The sequence below is a fragment of the Phascolarctos cinereus genome, unplaced genomic scaffold (assembly GCF_003287225.1).
Source record: "Phascolarctos cinereus isolate Bilbo 61053 unplaced genomic scaffold, phaCin_HiC Scaffold_7;HRSCAF=346, whole genome shotgun sequence".
NCBI classification, from domain to species: domain Eukaryota; kingdom Metazoa; phylum Chordata; class Mammalia; order Diprotodontia; family Phascolarctidae; genus Phascolarctos; species Phascolarctos cinereus.
The window spans coordinates 11,397,398-11,422,887 of NW_027556180.1; the positions used below are offsets into that span (position 1 = coordinate 11,397,398).

General features: G+C 44.9%; 1 protein-coding gene across 6 annotated transcripts in view; it reads left to right on the forward strand.

Annotated features, from left to right (window-relative positions):
* The first annotated feature begins 55 nt into the window (after positions 1–55).
* Positions 56–25,490, forward strand: part of PASK (PAS domain containing serine/threonine kinase) — a 65,284-nt gene continuing 39,849 nt past the window's right edge. For 2 of the 6 annotated variants that reach the window (XM_078147435.1, XM_020988995.2), the window contains exons 1-2: positions 688–2,051; positions 9,752–9,988. In XM_078147435.1, the coding sequence (XP_078003561.1) occupies positions 9,799–9,988 (190 nt within the window). In that variant the 5' untranslated portion in view covers positions 688–2,051; positions 9,752–9,798. Of the gene's footprint in view, positions 501–687; positions 2,052–9,751; positions 9,989–25,490 lie in introns of those variants that run through there. The other 4 variants (XM_020988991.2, XM_020988993.2, XM_020988994.2 and 1 more) reach the window with 4 other exon arrangements.

Genomic DNA, 25,490 nt, shown 5'->3' on the forward strand with positions numbered 1-25,490 from the left:
GGAGGAGGTGAAAGGGAAGGAAGAGGGCCGATGAGCGGGGAGGGGCTGGGAACTGCGTCCAGAACAGGAAGAGGACGAGGATGCTGATGTGGCCTCGGCAGGAGGCAGCCGGCTCCGCGGCGCAGTCCGTGCAATGGTCGGGTGCTTCCTCCTGGCATCCTCTGCGGTGCCCCCGGGACTCCTGGCTCAGCCCTCTGCGCTCGGCCAACACGTCCGATGCCTCCTGCGTCTGTCCCTTCCAACGCGCATTCACGCCTCTCCTCCGCGGCTGCTTTCTCCGAGGCTTAAGCAGCCCTGTTTTCAGGAGGAGGAGGGAGATGTAACGATTTCTCTTTGGAGTGTTCACAGATAATCCAGGAAATCCCGAAATGTACTGGCTTCCGGGCCCTCTCCATCCCTAAGGAGGCGGAGCCATTGAGTAGGTCCACACTTCTCTGGCGGCCTCTCAAGACAGGAGTATTGGAGTGTCAAGAAGGGTCAGGGTTCTGCTGTGTTTTGAGGTGAAGTCCAGGGTCTCCTCTTGGCTCCTCCCTTCCGTGGGAACTATTTGGGGGCAGGAACCTTCTTTTCCTTTCTTTGTTTCTTTCTTCCTCCCCCTCCTCCTCCTCCTCCCCTTCAGAGCCCAACATAGAATAGGCACTTCATTGAATTCAGTATAATTGAACTGGCTTTTCTTTGGTGTTCAAAGTCCTTCCTGATCTAGCCCCCCCCCTCCCTTTCCAGTCTTACTACACCTTACACCCCCACCCCACCCCAGTCTGGTGGCATTGGCCTTCTTGCTGTCTCACAAACAAGACCCGCGCCATCTCTTGGCTGTAGACCTTTTTCACTGGCCGTCCCCACCACGCCTGGAAGGCTCTCCTCCTCACTACACCTTCTGCCTTCCTGGCTTCCTTCAAGTCCCAGCTGAAAGTCCACCTTCTACAGGAAGCCTCACGGATCTTCTTCATTTGATGGGTGATTATCTCTAACTTATTCCGTCTACAGCTCGTTTGTGTGTTTTCTCCCGAATTAGGCTTCAAGCTCCTTGGAAGCAGGGACTGTCATTTGCCTTTCTTCGCATCCCCAGGACTTAGCACTATGCGTGGTGCATAGCAGGTGCTTATCGACTAACCTTTCTCCTTGCAGTGTGGCAGAAAGAGCGATGCTTTGGACCCGGAGCATCTGTGCTTGAATCCTCCCTCTCTAGGCTATTTGTGTGACCTTGGGCGAGTCACTGAGGTCCTTTCCAGTTCCAGATCTGGGAATCCTACAGGGTTCTAGGCCTCTTGAGATGCTGGGTCGTCCAGACTCACCTGCCTCAGGGGGGACCTCAGCTTCAGGTAGATGGAGAGCCTAAGAAGGGTGTTACCTCAGCTGTGTCTATCGTGTTAACTATTAGTTGATTAAGCACCTCCCTCTCGCTAGGCCCTGGGCTGGGCACAAGATCCAGCCCCGGGCCCGGAGGAGCTTACCTTCTCCCGGAGTGACGGATCACACACCCATAAGGATGGATAACTAACGGGAGAGAGGGATCGGGGCAGAGATTCCAAACGAGAGCCTCCGAATATGTGAGTAGTTTTCAGCTCCGGACAGGGGAGATCAGGGAGCGCTGCGTGGAGGAGGCGTGAAGGCGACAAGAAGGACCGAGAACACTGCGGGCGCAGGTTCTGGGCACGGAAGCCTGCCTCCATCTGCCGAAAAGTCCCGCAGCTGTCCGGGAATCTCCCGGACTGGGAACTCCCACAGGCGCCCGCCGTTGAACAGCTCGCGGGAACGCCCCTGCTTTTGGCCCCCGCCGGCTACCGTAGCTCGGACCCCTTGCGTCCCTAGCAACCGTTAGTGCGCGCCTCTTCCTTCGGAGTCCTCGAATCCCGCCCTCTCGGGGAACGCGATTGGCGGGCTCCCTCTGTCGGGCTCCGCCGGCGCCCGAGCCCCGGCCCGTGATTGGCCCGCGGGCCGAGAAGGCGCGAAGCGGCCCGCCTCTTGGGGGGGGTCCGCGCTTGGAGCCCACAGTCGGCCGGTCGCTCCGTCCTGCCCTAGGCTGTTGCCGCCGCCGGCCCTGCCCTCAGGTAGGCCTCGATTCCAGGCCTCGGAGCCGGGGTGGGGGTGGGGGAGCCTCAGGGCTCCGCCGGGACCCGCTGTGCGTCCGGGGAGAGCGAGGCAGCTCCCGGCCCGAGCGGGGCCCCCGGCGGGGAGGCGGCTCCGTGAGACCCCTCGGCCGAGGCCCGGGCGGGGGCGGCCGGCCGGAACGGGAACCGTGAGGTTCTGGGGGAAACTGAGGCACGGAGAGGCCCAGCCCCAGCCGCCCGACTAGCTGGCTCCCCCCGGCCAGGGACGCCGCCTCGAGCCTCAGTGTCCTCGCCTGTAAAATGGGGTGGTCTTTGGGACCAAACGGAATCCTGGGTTTGTGAAGCCCTTGTGGTGGGGCGACCTTGGCGGGCCTGGGAAGAATAGCCCGTGTGTGTGTGTGTGTGTGTGTGTGTGTGTGTGTGTGTGTGTGTGCGCGTGTGTGCGCGCGTACGTAGGGGTCTGTGAGTATGTGCGCTGTGAGTGTATGCACCCGTGCATAGGGGCATGGTGTGCACACATGGGTGCATAGGTGTGTGCACGTGTGCATAGGGAGTGGGAGTGCATGTGAGTCTGTACGCGTGTCTGTGCACATGTGCATAGATGTGTGAGTGTATGAATGTGTGTGTGCACTTGTGCATAGGGGTGTGTGAATGAGAGTGCCTGCAGCTGGCCAGCTGGTCAGAGGATGAAGAACAGAAGGTGCCCTGGGTCGCCAGCCCTGCGGGCCCAGGGAGGTGCCTTGCTGGGGTCCCTCGGGAAGCTGGGGTGCCCTGCGACCTGGGCTGCCTCTGCTGCCTACTGTACCAACGGTACCTTGGGCTGTGACCAGCTAGCTCTGCAAGGATGGTCTTAGTGAAGAAGAAGAATAAGGAGCCCACAGCACCTGTGTCCTGAGGAAGCCTAGACGTGGGGGGTTGAGTGGCCAGTGGGCTTGGGTGTGAGGTTGGGCCGGGTCTCCTCTGACTCCAGGAGTCTTTCCTAGAGCCCTGGGCAGTGAGGACTTTGACTCACAGTTGGACACCCCCCAGGGGCCCTCGTTCTAGTTGACCCTGAAGCTGTGTGAGCGTCCCCTCTGCGGCGCCCCAAACCCGTTGCCATCTGGAGCCTGCTTTGAAGCCCTGTTGAAGACAGCTGCGTTTTCCCCTGGGCACTCTCCTTCCTCCAAGGTGGAGGTACACGTCCAGATCCTTCACCTGCTCATCGGGTGCCTCCTCCTGCTGGGCGTGGGACAATCACACGATCTTAGAGTTGGAGCAGACAGTCTAGACCAGGGCTGGGGAACCCGTGGCCTCGAGGCCACACAGGGCCCTCTAGGTCCTCAAGCTCGGCCCTTCGAATCCAAACTTCACAGAACAAATCACCTTCATAAAAGGACTTGTTCTGCAGGTTCCCCACCCCTGGTCTAGGTCAGCCTGTACCCAAACAGGCATTCTCAGCACAAAGTCCTGGCAGCCCTCAGCCCGGGTTGTCCCCGTGATTCCTTTGCTCTCGACCTCCTCCTGAGCTGTTTGGTACAACAGGAGATCCCCCTCCTGCTGCCACATCTCTCTGCTCAGAAAGATAAACCAGCTCTTTTTGGACGAAGGTGCTTTTCAGGCTCTTTTGATCTGGTTGTAGGCATTTGGTTTCTATCTTTTAAATTTCTGTGCAGAATCATTGTCGGTGGTACCTATCCTTTCCTCCATTCATTTGCCATTTTTTGGCATCAAAACTTGCTTAAATGGGTCAGTGTTAGAGCTGTTTCTTTGTGCACTGTGCTTTTTTTCCCCCATTTCTACCCTTTTCACCAGCCGCTGGCTGATTTCTATATTTGCATGTGGATTGTTGATTCAGAAATGGCTCCCTCAACAGTAACTTGTTCTTCTTTTGTGTCTGTTAAAATAGAAGGCGTTTGCTGGGAAGTGCCCAGGAACAACACAATTGTAAACGTCTCTTCTTTCTTCTCCTCAGTCTGCCACAACTGAGTGGGCACTGAGCCGGCCTGCGTCCTGTAGAGTGCTTCCTTTCCCAGGACACAAACGAGTTGGGGCAGCGCGTCATTCCTACGGCCAGTCGAGTCTGGCTCGGGGGGATAGCGGCTTCCCTCTGTTAATTATTTTCTGTTGATCCTGCGCAGAGCTGGTTCATACATATTTGTTTGCTGTTGCTCCTGTTAGATGGTAAGCTCCCCGAAGGCAAGGACCGTCCGGCCTGGCACGCGGTTGGTGCTTAATCAGTGTTCATCGGCTGACTGCTTGATTTTGGGTGATGTGATTCCCCGTGCCAGTGCCTTCCTACTCTAAGGCTTCTTCCCACCTTCATTCCTTATTCCTGAAACATGTTGTTCACTAGCCTTTGGATGAAAAGCATTGAGTATCAAAATCTGTGCTTTGTTTTTTTTTTTCTTTGGCTAGGCAATGGGGTTAAGTGACTTGCCCGGGGTCACACAGCTAATAAGTGATACATATCTGAGGCCAGATTTGAACTCAGGTCCTCCTGAATCCAAGGCCAGTGCTCTATCCACTGCACCAACTAGCTGCCCCCAAAATCCGTGCTTTAATGAAAGCATATTAATAAAGTGTTGCTTTCAAAACTACCCCGTTTGTCCGTACTTCCTTCTCTCCCCTGTGCATTGAAAAAATGGTTTAATAGCATGTCTTTTTGGCATTGCTATTACAACCTTCACCTCCCATTACAAACTGAGACAGGAAAAAACAAAAACAAAGCCAAAGCCAAAACCTTTGTAACAGATGAGATCCCAAGCAAAACAACTCTGTACAATTGCCGTGGCCAGAGGTGCCTGTCCCTGTTACCTCTCTGTCAGGAGGTGAGTAATGTGTCACCAAAGAGTCGCTGGAGATGTGGTGCCTCATTGCATTCATGCAGGGTCTTAAATCTTTCACAATTGTTTTTTTTTCTCTCTCTCTTTTTTTTGCAAGGCAATCAGTGAAATGACTTGCCTCGGGTCACATAGCTAGTGAGTGTTATGTGTCTGGGGCTGGATTTGAACACGGGTCCTCCTGACTCCAGAGCCTGTGCTCTATCCACTGTGCCACCTAGCTGCCCCTGTAATTGTTTTTCTTTACAGTGTTGGTATCTTTGTAGAAACTCTTCTCCTGGTTCTCTCTCCTTACTCCCCCCTGCTGCCCACAAGGCCTCAGAGATGAGCCAGCCAAGCCGAAGCTGCAGGACCCCTGAGGGAGAGATGGGAGGCAGTCGATTTCAGGAAAATCAGACCACCACCACCACCCTTCTTACCCCAACCTTCCCTCAGACCCTGATGGAGACAGTCCAGGTGCTGAACTGAAGTGCTCTTGGAATAACATTGCTTCCAACATGCTGCCCTAGCTGTCATCTTAGGAAGCAAATCCTGGGGAGATACAGCTGGGTCTGGCTGGTGCTACAGCCCCTGAAGACCCAGAAAGGAAAATTCTTGCCGCCAAAGTCCTTGGCCTTGTCAAATGCTTTAACATCAAGAAACTGATGTGATTCTGTCAGTAGAAATGACATTAGGGAAGAGACATTATTACCATCTGCTTTGCTGCTGCCCCGCCTAGGGACCATGGGACCTTTCTGTTTAATGTGCAGCTGAAACCTTCCACAGGTGTTTTGTCCCCCATTAGAATGGGAGCTCTGACTTTTTTGTGTCCCCAGTGTTTAGTACAGGGCTTTGTACACAGTAAGTGCTGAATAAATGCCTTATTCTTTCATTTGTTTCTCACTGTGGTCTGCATCAGTTCATGCTGCCCAGGATTCTCTGAAATGGTCTCTTTGGTCGTTTCTTGGAGCGTGATAATAATATTTCCTGACATTCTTGTGTTGCGGTTGGCGGTGCCCTGAGATCCCAGTTGTTTGCTTTCAGGATCACGTAGTTTATTTGGCTTGGCTCACATTTCTTCTAGTAACGTAAGTCCCTAGAGATCCTTTGCCGATGTTAGGATTCTGAAGGGAGACTTGTTTATCTCTCTGTCCGAATGTTAGCACTGCAGCATCATACAGGCCCTTCTGACAACTCAGATGGATTTACCTCTCCAGGCTTCTCTTGGATCTTGTGTTTATGTTTCAGAGTTCCTATTGATCTCCGATCTTTTCATCAGCAAAGCTTGAGAGTCCCCTATTCCATTAAAGCTCCACTTTATTTTTCTCCTGTGTGATCGCACTCAGCATAGCAGGTGAGGTCGGTTTTAGTTTGCCTTTTGGAATGTGGCGTTCCGAGATCTCCTCTCCCTTACCACGGAAGCTGTCCGATATTGGGTGATCTGGATCGGCCCCTTGGTGTTGAGCTATTCCTTTCTGATTGATTGCAGGATTTGTTTCTGTGATGTAGGCGATCTTGGTCTTTGCTGGGATGTTACTGTGATTTCTCTTTCTGGGTTTCTGGAAGTGATCGGTGGATTCTTTATATCTTCACTTTGCCTTCATTTTTCATTTATGATTTCTTAAAACACAGTGCCTATTAAAATATCATTTCATGGAATCCAATAATTCTTAATTTATTTCTCCTTGCCCTGTTTTCCAAGTCAACTGTTTTTTATCTGTTTTACATTTTCTCCTATTTTTTCAATCTTTTTATTTTGTTGTAACATTTCTTGCTGTCTCATGGAGTGAAATTGATTTCTTTGGTCTAGTCTAGTTTGAAGGGAGTCTGTTACTTTAGTAAGCATTATCACTTCTTCTGTTAATCTGTTTATCCTCCTTCTAGTTCCTTCCTCTGGAGCTGTTGCTGCATTTTTCATCTCTTGCTTCATTTCTGCTAGGTGTTCATGGAGCTACTGCTTCTTTTTCAGGATCTCCAGATCTACAATAATGCTTTTTTACTGTTAGTGCTTTCTTTATCTCATCTCTCCAAATTTAGTTCCTGAATGAGGCCTCCCTTTGGATGGGTGGCCTGCCCTGCTTGGTCTGGCTCTGGGACCCTTGGATTCCTTCTCTGACTTACACCTCCTGAGCCCCACCCTGGATCTTTAAGATTTCAGAGCACAGTTAGTATTCAGTAGTTAGAGTGTTGGACACAAAGTCAGGAAGTCCTGAATTCAAATGTGGCTTCAGAGACTTCCTCGCAATGTGACTCTACCTCTTTCTGCCTCAAAAATAGGGATGATAATAGCACTGACTTCTTGGGTTATTGTGAGGGGGAAAATGGAATTATATTTGTAGAGTGCTTAGCACAGGCCTGGCACGTAGTAAGTATTAAATAAGTGCTGTTTCTTCCCGTCCTCCCTAGCACTTTGCTCTAGGGACCTTGGAGCCCCTGGGCCTCCACTATCTGTGTTTGAGCACTGCTGCTCTGCTTTATGGTCTCTGCTTCTCCCAGGGCTTCCAAGGTCCAAAGTTTTCTGACACCCTTGGATCTTTTGGGTACAGGAGGGGCAAACTCTACTTTTGCTGCCTGTGTTGGGGCTGCTGTTGATGGCAGCCTTCTTTCCCTTTGCCTGGGTCTTCTGGCCAACTTCTTTTGCAGTTATGGAAGAAGTCACTGTGGCTTCTCATTGGATTTTTTGATTATTTTTGGTCTGGTGCAAATTTCAGGTTTTTCCTGGAGTAGAGGATGTGGAAGCTGGGTGGTTAGTCTTGTTTAGACAGCTATCTTGGCTGGAAGTCTGAACGTATTCTTTAATTCTTCATGATGAAGTCATACTTTTAGCACATTGTACCTTTGATGAACAGCCCGTTTCTTGAACTTTAGCCTGGATTATAGCCAACTGATTTTCTTTAAAAAATATTTTCAGTTTCTAATTCTCTCCCTTCTTCCAGCCACTCCCCGGCCCACTGAGAAGGCAAGAAAAATGATACCTGTTACGCATGTGACATCACAGAAGATATTTTTGCATTAGCCAAAATGAAGTCAAAAGCAATACGCTTCAGTCTACACCCGAAGTCCGTCAGTTGTCTTTCTGAGGGAGGACAGTGTTTTTCATCATGAATCCTTTGGAATCGTCTTAGATAATTGCACTGATTAGAGTAGTTATGTCTTTCACGGTTGATCATCGATATATTGGTGTTCCTGTGTACAATGCTCTTCTGGTTCTGCTCACTTCATGAGTTTATCTGAGTCCTCCCAGGCGTTTTTGAAACCTTCCTGCTTGTCATTTCTTATAGAACAATACTATTCCATCACAATCATATACCACAGCTTGTGCAGCCATTCCTCAATTGGTAGGTATCCCCTCAGTTTCCAATTCTTTGCCACTGCAGAAAGAGCTGCTCTAAGTATTTATGTTCAAATAGGTCTTTTCCCTCTTTTTTTGTTCTCTTTGGGGTACCAGCCTGATAGCAAGGTCAGAGGGTATGCGTAGTTTTATAGCCCTTTGGCCATAGTTCCAAATTGTTCTCCTGAATGGTTGGATCACAATTCCACCAGCAGTGCAATAATGTCCTTATTTTTCTACCCTCTACCCCAGCTCCCAGCGTTTGCCATTTTCCTTTTCTGTCATGTTAGCCAATCTGATGTAGGAGTGAGGTGGTATTTATTAATTTACATTTCTCTAATTATAAGCATTTTGGAGCATTTTTTATGTGGCTATTAATAGCTTTGATTTCTTCCTCTGAAAAGTGCCCATTTATATCCTTTGACCACTTGTCAATTGGGGAATGGCTGTTGTTTTTATAAATTTGACTCAGTTTCCCAACATCCTTGAGAAATGAGGCCTTTATCTGAGAAACTTGCTGTGAAATGTCCCCAGTTTCTAGCTTTCCTTCTAACTTTGGCTGTATTGGTTTCACTTGTGCAAAGCCTTTTAAATTTAACGTACTCAAAGCGATCTGTTCTGCCTCGTGTGATCTTCTCTATCTCTGGTTTGGTCGTGAATTCTTCCCTTATCCATAGATCTGACAGGTAAAAATTTCCATGCTCCCCTAATTTGCTTTTGATGTCACCCTTTATATCTAAATCATGGACCCATTTTGAGTTTATTGTGGTGTACAGTATAAAGTGTTGGTCTATGCCTAGTTTCTGCTAGACTGCTTGCCAGTTTCCCCACCACGTTTTGTTGAATAATGAGTTCTTGCCCCAAAAGTTTATGTCTTAGGGTTTATCCACATTGGGTTACTACGGTCATTTACTTCCGTGTGTTATGTGCCTAATCTGTTCCATAGATTAATCTATTTTTTTTTTATCCAGTACCAGATTGTTTTGATGATTACCACTTTGTAGTATTCCTTCGAGGCCACCTTCCTTCACTTTTCATTGATTCCCTTAGTATTCTTGACTCATTAAAGATGGGAAACTGACTTAATTGGGTTTCATCTGGTCGAGGTCAGGCATTCTTAGTCAGCCTGATATTTGGACTATCTATGCACATGGTCTTTACTATCACAAAATAAAACTATCAAAATTATTGCTTGTCCCAAGGAGCTAATAGAACACTGTATATCTAGTTTAAATCTATAATTTTTCTATCATAAGCGTCTGGGAGGTGTGGCAAATGGTAGATAGAGAGCCGATGGCTGAGTGCCTCAGTGTTTTGGGCAGCTTTCTAAGATGATCAGTTCTGGGACAGCTGCTGACCTGGTCTGGTAGAAGGAGTCTTCCCGCTGGGGCTTCCCAATACCAGTGAAATCAAGATGATGATAAAAAAGATGGTGATGAATCGTGATTCTTCATGCCTGGTTATTTTTGTGCAGTGCTCAATATATAACTATGGGCGGTCAGGCACTTGATAAAGACTTTTTGATGGTAATAATTAATAGAGTTGAATGAATTTTCCTTTTCTTTTTCTAGGTGATTTCTTAGGGGTGACAAGTAGGTGATCTGCTTCAGGTCTTCAGATGTCCTTGAAGATTTTCCTGGAAGATGGTTTTGTGTGTACACCAAGGGGATTGTCCTTATTGGAGAATGTGGAGATTCCGTTTGAAGAAGATGGCTTAGAGCTGAGCAGACACTTTCCCAGGGTTTTCCAGCATCTGAGCAGGAAGAATGGCTTTACCAGACTCTGTAACAGTAAGAAGTCACTAACGGGTAATTATCTCTTGGGGAAGTTGTACACTTGTTAATTAGAAACTTTTGATTTCACCTGTTCTTTTAATTTTCTATTATATGTTTTTATTCATTATTTAAAAAAACAATATGTTTTCGAGAAAAAGAGAATTCAATTATGGAAGAACTTTTCAGTTTCATGTGCCTTCTTTTTATGATCTTTGTATATTGAAATATTGGTGCTTGTTAAGTTTGGGGAGAAAAAGGAAACATATCACTGTAACCCTTGGTTACTTGGTTTGTGTCCTTGAGGCAGATTTATGAAAAATCACCTCGGTCTGTCGTAATTTTGTGCTCAGAAGGAAGCTTATGCCTCCATCTAGGGAGAGAAAACTCCTTGGGATGATATCCCAGCTAGGCTGGGTGACTGGCAGGTGACTCCCAGAGAACGTGTGTGTGTTCTCATGCTGAAAAAAGGACTGGGCCAACTAGATAATATTAAATCCATTAAATGGAGTCTTGGACAAAATGAAAACAATGCCTCACAATTGAAGGGCAGTGAGGCAGGGGTGGAGACAGCATCAGCAGCCCCTCTCAGCTCTCCAGCTCCTGGGCTAGTGGCCCATAGTAACAAGCAGAGCTCCACCCCTCCCTGTCTGCCCATCTGGCCCTTGCTTCTCCTGCTCCCACGTATGGGAATTGCAACTGCCGAGGTTGTGGTGCTGCTGTGAGTGAGGCTGCTTTCCCCTTCCTCTTTCCTTGTCTGCTGCTACAGCTCCTCCAGAAACCTGCCTGGAGGCCAGTCCTAGTCTTCTGTTAGCTTCCTCTCTTCCCAGGCTGGCCATCCAAAGCCTGGCCAGAAACTGGGCTGTGAAGAAGGAACTCGGTTCAGGCATCCCAGAGGCTTTAGGAGCTGGGTGTGCATTCGGGTATTTTGTTGGGACCACAGAAACTGGACCTGAGTGTGAGCTGGGCTCCTTGTTGATTTCAGTGTCCTGTATTAAGAGGGTCTGAGCGCACGTGTGGACTGGCAGGCACAGTCTGGGCCTTTTTGTGTTCCCAGGGCTTGCCATAGTGCCTGGCACAGAGTAAGTGCTTGATAAATGTTTAGTGATTGACCAGCCATTATCAAATGTGTGCCAAACATTGAGAATACAAGACAGGCAAACAGCCCCTATCTCCAGGAGCTCCCATTCTAATGGAGGAGATGGCCTGCCAACAGCCATGTAGACACAAGATAGAGGCAGGGCAAATGCAAGCAGTCTTGCGGGGAAGTCAGTGGGATTCTGGGGGGTCCTCCCCACGCCTTAGGAAGGCTGCTTTGGCTGCTGAGTGGAAGGTGGGTCGGGGGAAGAGAGATGAGGCCGAGAGAGCAGCCAGAAGGCTTCTCCAGTAGTGAAGGCCTTCACCTTCAGGTGTAGGTGGTGTGGTGGCTGTGTGCGAGGAGGGAAGAGTACAGATGGTAGAGATGTGGCCTTGTCCACATCACACATGTGGGACACGTGAGAGAGAGAGAGAGCTTGAAGATGGCATCTTCCCTGGAAGCTGAGGCTGGTGGTGGTTTTTGGGGAAAGACAGTGACTTCAGTTTCAGATATAATGAGTTTAAAATGTCTGTGTTTGAGATGTCCAAGGAGCAGTTGGAGATGTAAGACTGGAGGGGCAAGAAAATGGTTAGGGCTGGATAAAGAGATCCTAGAATCATTTACGTCGAGATGATAGTTGAACTCATGGTTGCTGATGATATCACCAACCCTGATAGTATAGAGGGAGAAGGAAAAGGGGTCCCAGGTCAGAGCCTTGGGGGACAGCCGTGGTCAATGGGCATGATTTAGAGAAAGAACAAGCAAAAGAGACTGAGGAACAGTCAGATAGATAGGACAAGAAACAAGAGAGACCCTGAGATGAGGATGGATTAAGGAGAAAAGGATGGTTAAGAGAAATCAAAGATGATGATTGAGAAAAGGACATTAGATCTGGCAAGTAAGAGGTCACTGGGAGGTAGTCAAGACGGTAGCTAGGTGGCACAGTGGATGGAGTGCCAGGCCTGGAGTCAGGAAGACCTGAGTTCAAGGCTGGTCTCAGACACTTAATAGCTGTGTGACCCAGGGCAAGTCGCTGAACCCTGTTTGCCTCGGTTTCCCTATCTGTAAAAATGAGCTGGAGAAGAAAATGACAAACCACTCCAGTATTTTTGCCAAGAAAACCCCAAATGGGGTCACAAAGAGTTAGATACAACTGAAAAATGATTCAACAATAACAATACGGTGGAGTAGCAGGAAGTAATGAAGCTCAATTTCTCTACCAAACCTTCTCCACAAAGATCCACAACGAATTCTGATCGAGAAACCCAGGAAAAAGTCACAGTGAGTTGTTTTTCCAATCTATGGAGACTTTGGGAGTCAGAGAAGTATGTGGACCCTGGGGACAGGGTCAGGCCAGGAGCATGCCACATGAGAGAGCTGAGACAGAGCTCCAGGGCTGGCAGAGATCCCAGAGGATCCCTGACCTAGCACAGGGTGCAGGCACTGGGGCCATTTACACAGTTCTGGGTCAGAGTGAGGGGAGGGATCTGTGTAAAGGGACTGTGGAAAGAAGTGTTTGCTGATAGGCCCTGCCTGTTTATTGAGCAGTTGTGTGGTTGGTCTCGGGAACAGATCAAGGACGTAGCTCTAGCCTCCAGCCTGGAGAAGCAGGGCAGGAGTCCCAGAGCGAGGGGGGGTCGTTCTGAAGCCTCAGGAGCCTCTCAGTGGGCTAATAGTGGCTGAGACCATCATCTGTCTGTTGGAACTCCCAGCTCGGGACCAACCTGGATTTGGAACTTCTTGCAGAGCTCATCACTCCAGATCACATCACTTTGAGAGCATTGAAAGCTTGCAGACCCCAGCCTGAGCTGTGAAAGCAGCGCAAGTATGTAAGAGGGCAGAAACTCAGGCTAGACCTTCCTGCTGGAAGTGTTCAGCGTCTAGTGTGAATATGACGTCCACGGTCAACAAGTTGACTGGAAGAGTGAGTAAAAAAAAAAGAATCCTACCAAAAAGAGCTGTCATGGGGACAGGGAAGCTCAAGACACAAACCCAACTGTGTGACCCTGGGCAAATCACTTAACCTCATTGCTGAGCCAAAAAAAAAAAAGACACAAACCCAAAAGAAGAGAACGACTCAAAAACATTTACAAGCAAAACCTCAAAGAAAAATGCATCTTGGACACAAGTCCAACCAGAATTCCTAGAATAAAGTGTAACAGTTAAAATAAAGTAAACTGAGGGACAAAGTTCTGAGCATGATCAATTTATTAGTAAAATGTAAATTTACTAATAAATAGGATCTCAGCTCCCTGAACGAGGGAGACAGTTTTCTTTTATAGGTTTTGGCAAGGACAGAACAAAGAAGAGAGCTGCATAGGTCACATCATGGGATTGAGGACAACATGACTGCTTACATAGCTGAGGCACGGGGAACAGTGTGATTGGTTGAAAGTTTGGTAGTGAGGGGCTACCAACGACCCTCTCCTTTCCCCCAAGACTAAGAAGTCTTCATTGTTTTAGTCCTCCTTCAAGACAGGGGCCCAGACTTTTTTTTTCCATTTTTAAAAAATGTTATTAATTTATTCTGATTTATCAACAATCACTTCCATATGCTTTTGAGTTTAAAATTTTTCTCCCCCTTCCTCCCCACCACCCTCCCCAGGATGGCACGCAATCTCATATAGACTATATATATACATTCCTGTTAAACGTATTTTCACGTTAGTAAAGTTGTAAGTAAAAATTAAAACCAATGGGAGGAACCATCAGAAAGAGGAAACAAAACTCAACAGAAGAGAAAAAAAAAGATAGTGATTCAACTTTCACAGTTATGATTACTGTCTGTGTCTTTTTCTCCATCCTTTTCCCCCTTGTTTATGCTTTTCTTTCTCCTTACTCCTTTCTCCCCCTCACTAGTGTTTTGCTTTTAACCACCGCCTCCTTCAGTCTCTCCTCCCTTCAATTATCCCTTTTCCTTTTCTTTCCCCTTTTCCCTCCTACTGCCTATAGGGCAAGTTAGATTTCTATACCTAACTGATTATGTTATTCCCTTCTTGAGCCAAACCTGATGAGAGTAAGGTTCAAACAATGCTCAAACCCCCCCCCCTTCTTTCCCTCTGCTGTAATAGGATTTTCTGTCTTTTCCTGTAATGTAATTTACCCTTGTCTGCCTCCTCCTTTCTCAGTACATTTTCTAAGATCAGACTAATCCACTTAACTTGGATCCATTTAACCCATTTGGTTAGATTTTTTTTTATCATTACATCAAAGTCAACTAATATCCACCCCCTTTATGTATACTCCTTTATCGTGGTGTAATAACAATACAGTTCTCAAGAGAATGCAACTGTCATCTTCCCTTGTAGGGATGTAAATGGTCCACCGTTATTAACAACATTTTGTATCTTTCTGTCCCATTTACCTTTTTAAGTCCTTCTTGAGTCCTGTACTTGAAGATCAAATTTTTTGTTGAGCTCTGGTCTTTTTATGAGGAAGGTTTGGAAGAACCCTATTTCGTTGAATATCCATCTCCTCCCTTGAAAAATCATGCTCATTTTTGCAGGGTAGTTGATCCTTGCCTGCAATCCAAGCTCCTTTGCCTTATGGAATGTCATGTTCCACGCCCTGCGGTCTTTTAATGTAGAAGCTGCAAGGTCCTGTATAATCCTGACTGTGGTTCCATAGTATTTAAATTGTTTCTTTCTGGCTGCTTTCAGCGCCTTCTCTTTCATCTGGTAATTTTGGAATTTTGCTATTATATTCCTTGGCATTGTCAATTTGGGATCTCTTTCAGGTGGTGAGCAGTGGATTCTTTCTATGGTTATTTTAGCTTCTGGTTCTAGGACTTCAGGGCAGTTTTCCTTTATGATTTCCTGAAAGATACTGTCCAGGCTCTTTTTTTCATCATGATTTTCAGGTAGTCCAATGATTTTTAAATTGCCTCTCCTGGATCGATTTTCCAGGTTGGTTGTTTTATCGATGAGATATTTTACGTTTTCATCTATTTTTTCATTTTTTTGTTTCTGTTTGACTGATTCTTGCTCTCTCATAGAGTCATTAGTTTCCATTTGTCCAATTCTAGTTTTTAACAGATTGTTTTCTTCTGTTAGTTTTTGTACTTCCTTCTGCAGCTGGCCAATTGTATTTTTTAAGGACTCTTCTACCTCTCTCATTAGACTTTTAAAATCCTTCTTGAGCTCTTCTAAGAAGGCTTTTTGGGCTTCAGACCAGTTCATATTCCCTTTTGATGGTACAGATGTGGGTTTGTTGACAATGGTGTCCTCTTCAGAATTTCTGTCTTGATCTTCACTCTTCTTGTAATATGAATCTGTGGTACGTTTCTTTTTACTCATGGTGTTTCTTTATTCCCTGGCCTTTAAAGAGATTGAGCTCTCCTGCTGGGGAACAGAGGGCACTGACCCAAGCTTCTTGTGTTGGGAGCCTAGGTCTTGGTCACTGGCTTTGTGTGCTGGGGACTCTTATGTTGGCAATTGGAGGCCTAAGGTTTTGGCAGATTACCTTGTGTTGGGCTGGAATCAGCAAGGCTGGAACTTTCAGGCAATTCTAGGTTGCCTGCTTTTCCTTTCCTTTAGCTTTCTTCAGCTCCTTTTAGATGGGTGCTGCAGGGTGTTTATCTGCTTGGGGCCCCTTGCAATGCTGCCTTCCTCGTTTCTGCTAATGCTCTGGGAGATTGTCCCTCTGGGACAAAGTCGGGTTGCTTTTCCTAGTGGTGTCAGTCCCTCTCTCCATGTATGTATGCGTGTGTGTGTGTGTGTGTGTGTGTGTGTGTGTGTGTTGTATGTGTGTGTGTGTGTGTGCTGGCCCAGACTTCTTTGGGAGCACACCAGACCCCCTTGAAGGATAGCCACATCCCCCAAAGTTAGCAGAACAACGTTTCTGAACTTAACCCATCATAGGCCAGCTGAATTTCTTTTTTTAAAATTCCGTTATATTATTTATTTATTTTTAATAATAATTTGTTTATTTTTAATTTTCGACATTTACTTCCATAAGATTTTGAGTTTTAAATTTTCTCCCCTTCTCTTTCCTCTCCCTCCCCCTCCCAAGACGGCATACAATCTGATGTAGGCTCTACTTATACATTCATATTAAGCATATTTTCCCCTTAGTAATGATGTAAAGAACAATTAGAACTAATGGGAGGAACCATGAAAATGAAGCAATAGAACAAAACAGCAAAGGAAAAGGAGAGCAAATAGTATATTTCCATCTGCATTCAGTCTCCATTGTTCTTTCTCTGGATGTGGATAGCATTTTCCCTTGTGAGTCTTTTGGAGTTGTCTTAGATCCTTGCATTGCTGAGAACAGCCAAGTCTATCAAAGTCAGTCATCACACAGTGTGACTGTTACTGTGTACAATGTTCTCCTGGTTCTGCTCATTTCACTCAGAATCAGTTCATATAAATCTTTCCAGGTTTTTCTGAAGTCTGCCTGCTCATCATTTCTTTTTGTTTTGTTTTGGTTTTGTTTTGCTTTTTTTTTTCTTTTGGCTAGGCAATGGGGTAAAGTGACTTGCCCAGGGTCACACAGCTAGTAAGTGTTATGTGTCTGAGGCCAGATTTGAACTCAGGTCCTCCTGACTCCAAGGCTGGAGCTCTATCCACTGTGCCACCTAGCTGCCCACCTGCTCATCATTTCTTATAGCGCAATAGTATTTCATTACATTCATATACCACAACTTATTTAGCCATTCCCCAGTTGATGGGCATCCCCTCAATTTCCAATTCTTTACCACCACAATAAGAGCTGCTATAAATATTTTGGGTCCATTTCCTGTTTTTATGATCTCTTTGGGATACAGGCCCTAGAAGTGCTGTTGTTTCTAGCTGAATTTCTACATTAAGTTCAGATACAAAGAACCATGGCTTAGGCAATTACAGGACAAAATCAATTAATTGCAAATAAGATCAATTGAAAAATGGCACAGAAGATGGCAGAATAAAAGCAGTGACTTGCTTGAGCTCTCCCCTAAATCCCTCCAAATGCCTGTAAAAAAAATGACTCCAAACAAATTCTAGAGCAGCAGAACCCACAAAAAGTTGAACTGTTTACATTCCTACATGGAAAGATGATATTTGTAACTCATGAGACCTTCCTCAGTGTTAGGGTAGTTGGAGGGAAAAAAATTGTATGTATGTAAATATATATATTATATATAATATATACATGGAGAGAGAGAGAGAGAGAGAGAGAGAGAGAGAGAGAGAGAGAGAGAGAGAGAGAGGGCACCAGGGTGAGTTGAATATGGAGGGATGGTATCTGAAAAATAAAATTAAGGGGTGAGAGAGGATTGTACTGGGAGAAGGATAAAGGGAGAAGTAGAATAGGGTAAATTATCTCACATAAAAGAGGCAAGAAAAAGCTTTTACAGTGGAGGGGAAGAAGGTCGAGGTAAGAGGGAATGAGTGAATCTTACTGTCATCGGATTTGGCTTAATGAGGGAATAACATACACACTCAATTGGGTTTGGAGATCTGTGTTACCCTACAGGAAAATAGGGGAGAAGGGGACAAGCATGGGGGCGGGGGATGATAGAAGGAAGGGCAGATTGGGGGAGGGGATAATCAGAAGCAAACACTTCTGAGGAGGAACAGGGTCAAAGGAGAGAATAGAATAAATGGCGGGCAGGGTAGGAGGGGGGGAAATATAGTTAGTCTTTCACAGCATGACTGTTATGGAAGTGTTTTGCATGACTATACATGTATAACCTGTATCAAATTGCTTGCCTTCTCAGTGAGGGTGGGTGGGGAGGGAGGAAGGGAAAGAATTTGGAACTCAAGGTTTTAAAAATGAACATGAAAAATTGTTTTTACATGCAACTGGGAAATAAGATATACAGGCAGTGGGGTATAGAAATCTTATCTAACCCTATAGGAAAATAGAAGGGGAAGAGGGTAAGAGAAGGGAGTGGTGGTGATAGAAGGGAGGGCAGATTGGGGGAAGGGGTGTTCAGAATGTATGCCATCTTGGGGTGGGGGGAGGGGAGATGGGGAGAAAATTTGGAACTCAAAATCTCGTGAAAGTGAAAGTTGAAAACTAAAAATAAATAAGTTAATTTAAAAAATGGTACAGAACCAATCTTGATTATTTCAAAAGCAAGAGTTAAAAAGAAAAAAATAAATAAAAATGATTTAAAAAACCAGTTGAGAGCAGTAGAAGAAAAAATGGGAGAAGAAATGAGAACTATAGAAGAATGATACTAGAAGGAAATTAACAGCTAGGAATAAAAGTAAGGTATAAAACCTTACTCGAGATGATAACTCTTTGAAAATTAGAATTATTAAGAAATATTAAAACAAAGTCAAAAGACTGAAAAAAATAGAAGAAAACATGAGGCAGTTCATAGCAGAATCACTGACCTGGAACAGATTGAGAAGAGAGATAATTTAAGATTCATTGGATGAGGGGCATCGAGGGGGTGCTGTGGAGAGAGCACCGGCCCTGAAGTCAGTAGGACCTGAGTTCAACTTGACACTTACTAGCCGTGTGACCCTGGGCAAGTCACTTAAACCTGATTGCCTTGCCCTCCTTCCCCCCCCCCCCAATCATTGGATGACCTGAGAGCCCTGATCAAAAAAAGAGCTAGACATCATATTTCAAGAAATCATAAAAGAAAACGGCCTAGATCTCTTAGAATCAGGTGGAATAAGAAGGAGGATAGATTAAGGGAGGAATTCCTCAGAAGCAAAACAAACTCTTAAAGAGGTCAGGAAAAAAGGAAAAGTATAAGAGAAAAGTATGGAGGGAAATACTTGATTAGCGATCATAACTGGTAATGGAATGAAACCACCCGTCGAACAGAAGAGTATAGCAGACTGGATCAGAAACTAGAATCCAATAATACATTGTTTATAAAAAACATAATTAAAACCAAAAGATACATACAGGGTTAAAATAAGAGACTGGAGCAGAATCTCCAGAATTATACTTCAGCTAAAGTTTAAAAAAAAAAAGGCAAGGATAGCAATCATGATCTCAGACAAAACAACACCAAAGATGGACCTAAACAAGGAAACTATGTTTTGCTTAATGACACTATAATCAGTGAATTAATATCAATACTAAACATATATACACCAAATGGCATAGTATTGAAATTTTTAAAGGCAAAGTTAAATGAGTTACAGGGGAAAAGTGGGGTACCTCAATTTACTACTCTCAGACATAGATAAATCTAACCAAAAAAATTTTAAAAATGAAGGACCTGAACAAATTTTAGTAAAGTTAGATATGGTAGACTTTTGGTAATTAAATGAATACAGGAAGGAGTATACCTATTTCTCAGCTGTACATGACATCTTTACAAAACCTGACCATGTATTTGAGCATAAAAACCTCAAAAACAATTGCAGAAAAGCAGAAATATTAAATGCATGTTTTGCCAACCATAATGCAATAAAAATTACATTATAAAGAAACTTTAAAATAAAGAAAAAACATTAATTGGAAACTTAATCCTAAAGAATGGGTGAGTTAAATCATAGAACAAATCGTAGAAGAAATTAATAATTTCATTAAAGATAGTGATAACAATGAGACAACATGCCAAAATTTTGAAGACTTAGGAGGAAAAATCACTGGTAACTTTGGAGAGAAGTTTTAGTTGAATGAGCCTGACAGAATACAGAGAGTTAAGAATGTGAGAGTTTGTTTATAATGAGACTCTTTCTTGCTCTTCCTGAAAGCTTCCCATTTAGGGGAATCTTTCTTTTAAGTAAGTTTTAATTTCTATTTTCTGTTTCTTATATCACATAGTTATCCCAATTATCTTTCCCTTTTCCCCCTCCTAGAGTACCGTCTCAAATGACACAAATGGAGCCAGCTTGTGCTGTAAAGTGAAATCGAGGAGTTTTTATTGTGTTTTATTTTTTAGCCACTGGAGTAGAGGAATCAAGCTGTCAGATCACTGCTCAAAGAGAATTGCTTGGGCAGCAGCAGGCAGGATAGACTTGAGACAAGGAGACGGATGCGCAGCCTCATTAGGAGGCTCCAGTAATTGAGGTGAAGGAGGTGAGGGCCTGCACTAAGATGCCAGCTAGGTGTGAGTGGAGACAGTGTGCTGTGAGGGACCTGGAGGTAGACATGGCCGGCTTTGGCAGCTCCTTGAATATGTGCAGTGACGAGGAGTGAGGAGGCCGGGTCAACGTCATGAACCTGGAAGCCTAGAAGGATGCGAGTGTCTTTGACAGAAACGGGGAAGTCTGCAGGGGGGACGATAATGAGTTCTCTTTTGGACATGTTGCGTTAGGGATGTACTTGGGGACCTAACATCTGAAATGTCTGAGAGGCAATTGGTGATGCTGGACAAAAGCTCAGGCGAGATATCGGGGCTGGACAGATCTGAATCTATTAGTGCTTCTTGCCTTATCTCGTATGGACATTTAGCCAGGTACTTCCTCTTCTCATCTTTAAGCGATCGTTTCTATATGCCTGGGCTGGTACCGTAGTCTTTGTTTACAGATTGATAGATGTTGATCGTTGCTCTTTGAAAAAACATTATATTCGGGCTGTGCAAAGTCAGCCCAAGAGACTCTATGTTTAACTCTCAATTGATCTTTGGCTAATGTGCAACTAGCCTGTGGAAAATGGCAGTCTGAGGCTATCCCTGTGCATATGGGCTTAGCCAGGGGGAAAAGCTGAGGTGGCATAAAACCCATTTCCTCATCCTACACGTACCAATCAGTATTTTCCTGCCTTTATATGGAAGTCTTTTACTCCTGTGTATAAAAGCAGTGCATGTTTATCAGGGCTGGGTGCAGTCCAACTACTTGCTTTCTTTGTGTGCTAATAAAATACTTTAGCCTTTCTTTTTCCTGAGTTTGCCTCATAGCCCAGAGTGAGACCCAAGCTAAGATTTCTTTTAACGCTGCTTTGGGTAAGAGGTTGGAATGGATAATGTTTAAGATCCTGCAAAATTCTAATATTTTATGATTCCAAAGAGTTAAAGATTTTTATGTAAAAGAAACTATCTTGAAACATTAAAAAATACCCCTTTGCCTAGGAACAGTAGAATTCTAAGTATATAAGGCAGCACTGCTTTTGGCTAGGGTTTTGATTTGCTCATCCTTTTTCTTTAAACTTTATTTTTCTTGATTTTTTTGGTAACATAACTTATAGAGAAATATGTTTTTCGTGATTTCCCATGTATAATTGATATTATATGCTTGCCTTCTCAATGAGTGGGAGAGGTGCCGGAGGCAGGAAGTTCAAAACTCAGAATTAGAAAATGAATGTTAAAAATAAAATTTAGAAAATAACAGCAGTCAGCAATGCTAGAGAGATCCGTTTCATAAAATCATGCTATGAATATTATACATTGCTGGGACTAGAATTTTGGGCTTCTGTCTCCCAGCACCATGTTTTCCCTTGCTCTCATTCCCTTTTTCGTAGAATCAAAGAACAGTAAAGCCCTCCTGGTTTTCTTCCTTCCAACTCTCTTTTCCTCCTTTTTTTTTAAAAAAAAATTATTCATTTTGAATTTAAATACATAAAGACGAAATGAGAACACACTGTTTACTTTTTAAAAAAAAACCTATATATTGCTCGTCGTTTTCAAAGCTACTCTGCTTTCTATGATTCCTTCTACATTTTCTTTTATTCTCTGCTGTGCACTTGTATTTTTTCCCTCACTCTGTTTTGCTAATTTCTAATAATTTTTTTATAGTTATTAAAACAATACCTCTCCTTTCCAATACATTGTTGCTTTGTTAACCTAGGTCAAAACACTAAATATATCGGGACAATTGAAAAGGTTTGAGAGACATAATTTCTGGGTAATTTAATCATCTTATTAATAAGGCCAGCACATTTATTAATAAAAGGATGGTTATTTGGCCATTTCTCTTAGACCAAAGACAATTATGTCAGCTGGGCTCAGGACTTAATGTGTTCTTTTTTAAAATGATTTTTCATTTGTTTTTAGTTTTCAACATTCAGTTCCATAAGATTTTGAGTTTCAAGCTTTCTCCCCCTCCGTCCCTGCCTCCCTCCCAAGATGGCGTGCAATCTGATATAGGCTCTACATATACATTCCTATTAAATATATTTGGACATTGGTTATGTTGTAAAGAAGAATTAGAACCAATGGGAGGAACCCCAAGAAGGAAGAAACAAAACAAAACAGAAGAGAAAAAAAATAGCAAATAGTCTGCTTTGATCTGCATTCAAACTCCGTAGTTCTTTCTCTGGATGTGGGTAGCATTTTCCATCATGAGACTTTTGGAGATGTGCCAAGACCTGTGAGACTGGCAGACCAGGTGATTGACACCTACTGACACTGACCCAGGGAACTACCAGCCTGTTAGTTTCAGGGATAGTACGTTGGTAAAGGAAGCTCTTTCCTCAGCTTCCTATACGTATGCAATGAAATTATAGAGTCTGTCAAAAATAAAAATAAAAAGAATAAACTTTCTAAATTGCTTTCCTCATAACAAACCCTGTGAGGTTTCTTATCCATATTTTACAGGTGAGTAAACTGAGGCTTTGAAAGGTTAATGGACTTGGCCATGGTTTCACTGGTCAGTGAACATGTAGGTCCCTGAACTCTAAGCCCAGGGCTGTTTCTACTCCTCCAAATTATGTGACTTTGTAACCCAAACTATGTAGTGTTTTGATGATTGATGGTGGTGCTTCTGAGGCCATTCTGATAGGTTTCCAAGACTTTCTTTTTTCAAAACAATCAATGGAAAATTGAGTCTTGGAATGAATTTTCAGTATTCATAAACTATATAATACTTTGAACCTTCTGCAAGATTTTGTATTATTTCATGTATTTAAAAACATTCTCATATAAGAGAAAGCTCTCGGGAAAGGGAGACAATAAGGGATAAGAGGGACAAATGTAAAAGCAAAAGATGTCAATAAAACCTGATTTAAAAAGCCAAATGCGAAGACAAAGCCCAGATGGCAAAGACATCCAGTTGAGCTCCCACCCTCACCCCCTCAAGCTCCTCCAGACAAGTCTAGAACATGTGCCTGTCTCAATCCTGTTAAGGAAATCCAAGAAAAAGCCAAGTATGCTACCTTTTCAGCCAAAGTGGGCACTAGGAGACATAGAGAAAGGTCTGTAGACACTGGGGACAGGGTTTGGTCAGGAGCTCCTTGAGGGTACCGAGAGAGAGGCTGAGCTGTAAGGAGGAAGGAGCTGCCAGGCCCATACCAGGACACCCAGAACTCCTACAGGAAGGTGGGAAGAGGTGCCAGCTGGCAGTTTTGTCTCCCGCTACTCAGTCCCAAGTCATGGATCCAGGGTGGACTGAGGAGGGGACCTGGCCCCAGGGTGCTAGGCTGTGTGTACCAGATCCCAGGAGCAGAGCAGGGAATCGCTTTGAAACCTGCAGAGGAGTGACTAGCCTAGGAATCCCACCCCAAAGGGAAGCCTGTGGTTCTGTCACCGTGGAAGAATGAGCAGGACTTGGTAGCTCACTCATAGGGGAGGCAGAGCTCAGACCAGAGGCAGTCATCAGACTTTGCCTGGGATCGGATCACTGTGGGAGCACTGGAGGCATGCAGGTGCTCAGCCTGAGCTGTCCCCAAGAGCCCAGAATGACACAAGGCTTAATTCCCCAAGAAAGTAGCAACAAGATCAACCCAGACCTTTCTCCAGCAATATGCGAATCTTGTTCTAACATCAAGTCTGGAGTTAGAAATCAAGGTAAAAGAATGAGCTAACCAAAAAAAAAAAGAATCTGACCACAAAAAGTTATGGTGAAAGGATGCTCAAGAAACCAACCCAGAAGAGAATGGCTCCAAAACATCTATCTACAAAGCCTCTGAGAAAAATGCAGGTGGACACAAATACAACTAGAATTCCAACAAGAGATAAAGCAAGAATTAAAAAGGTTTCTATAAATACAGTGAATCAGTCCACTAAACATTTATTAAGCACCTACTATGTTCCAGGCTCTGTGCTGGGGATACAAAAAGAGGCAAAAGACAGTCCCTGCCCTCAAGGAGCTTTCAGTCTAGTGGGGGAAGGCAGTAAGCAGGCTAATGTATGCAAACAAGCTCTACAAAGCATAGATGAACAATTGGAAGTGGGAGGGCACAGGAGTCAAGAGCCTTTGGGAAAGGCTTCCAGTAGAAGGTGAGATTTTAGTGGGGTGTTAAAAAAGCCAGAGGGGGTGGTGGTTGGAATGGAGGAGGGAGAGTGTTTCAGGCATGAGGGGCAGCCAGAGAGAATGCCAGAACTAGGGATGGAGGGTCTCGTCTCAAACAGGCAGGAGGCCAGGACTAGGATGGGGGAGGGGGCCAGGTTATGAAGGGCTTTGAATGTCAAACAGAGTATTTTGTATTTGCCTCTGGAGGCAATTGGGAGCCACGGGAATTTATTGAGTTGGGGGGTGACATGATCAGCTCTGCTCTTTAGGAAGAGCACTTTTGTGTCTGAATGGAGGATGGATTGAAGTCAGGAGAGTCTTGGGACAGGCAGACCCACCAACAGCTACTACAGTAGTACAGGCATCGGGTGATAAGGGTCTGCACCAGGATGGGGGCAGTGTCAGAGGAGAGGAGGAGGTGTATTTGAGAGATGCTGCAAAGGTGAGATCACAGGCCTTGGCAACAGCTTGGATGTGGGGTGTGAGAGATAGTGAAGAGTCCAGGATGATTCCTAGATCGGAAGCCTGAGGGTGGGGGATGCTGCCCTCTACAGTGGTAGGGAAGGTAGATGAGGCGGGGAGGAATTGGAGGAAAGATAATGAGTTCTGTTTTGGGCATGCTAAGTTTATTGATGCCTACTGGACATCCTATTCAAGATATCTGAAGTTTTAGGGGCAGGATAGGTAGGTTTGAGAATCATCATCATAGAGATGGTAATTAAATCCATGGGAGCTAATGAGATCACCAAATGAAGTTGTATACAGGGGCAAGAGAAGTGGGCCTAGGATTGAGCCCCATGGGACACATAGAGGGTGTGACCTTGGTGAAGATCCAGCAAAGGAGAGTGAGAAGGAGAGGTCACATAGGGAAGAGGAGAACTTGGCAAGAGATGTCCTGTAAACCCAGAGAGAAGGGAGTACCAAGGAGGAGAGGGGGATCAGTTTCGTCAAAGGCTGCAGAGAGGTCAAGAAGGATGAGGACTGAGAGAAGGCTATTGGATTTGGCCATTGAGAGCTCATCGATAACTTTGGAGAGAGCGATTTTATTGGAATGATGAGGTAAAAAAACTGGATTGTCGGGGGTTAAGAGAGTGAGAAGAGGGAAGGTAGAGGCACCTATTGTAGATGACCTCGAGGAGTTTAGCTATAAAGGACAGAAGAGTTATAGGCTCAGTTGAGACATGGGCCTGTTTCTATCAGTGGAGAAGGAGCCAGTAGAAAGGGAGAAGTTGAAGATAAGTGAAAGAGAGGGAAGGACAGAGAGAGCAGTCTGTTGGAGGAGATGGTGTGGAATGGGATCACTTTTGAAGACAGAGGTTTGCCTTAGTAAGGAGTAAGGCCGCCTCTTCGTGTGAGTCAGAGGTGAAGGAGATGATGGTGGAAGGCCCCAGAGTGGTAG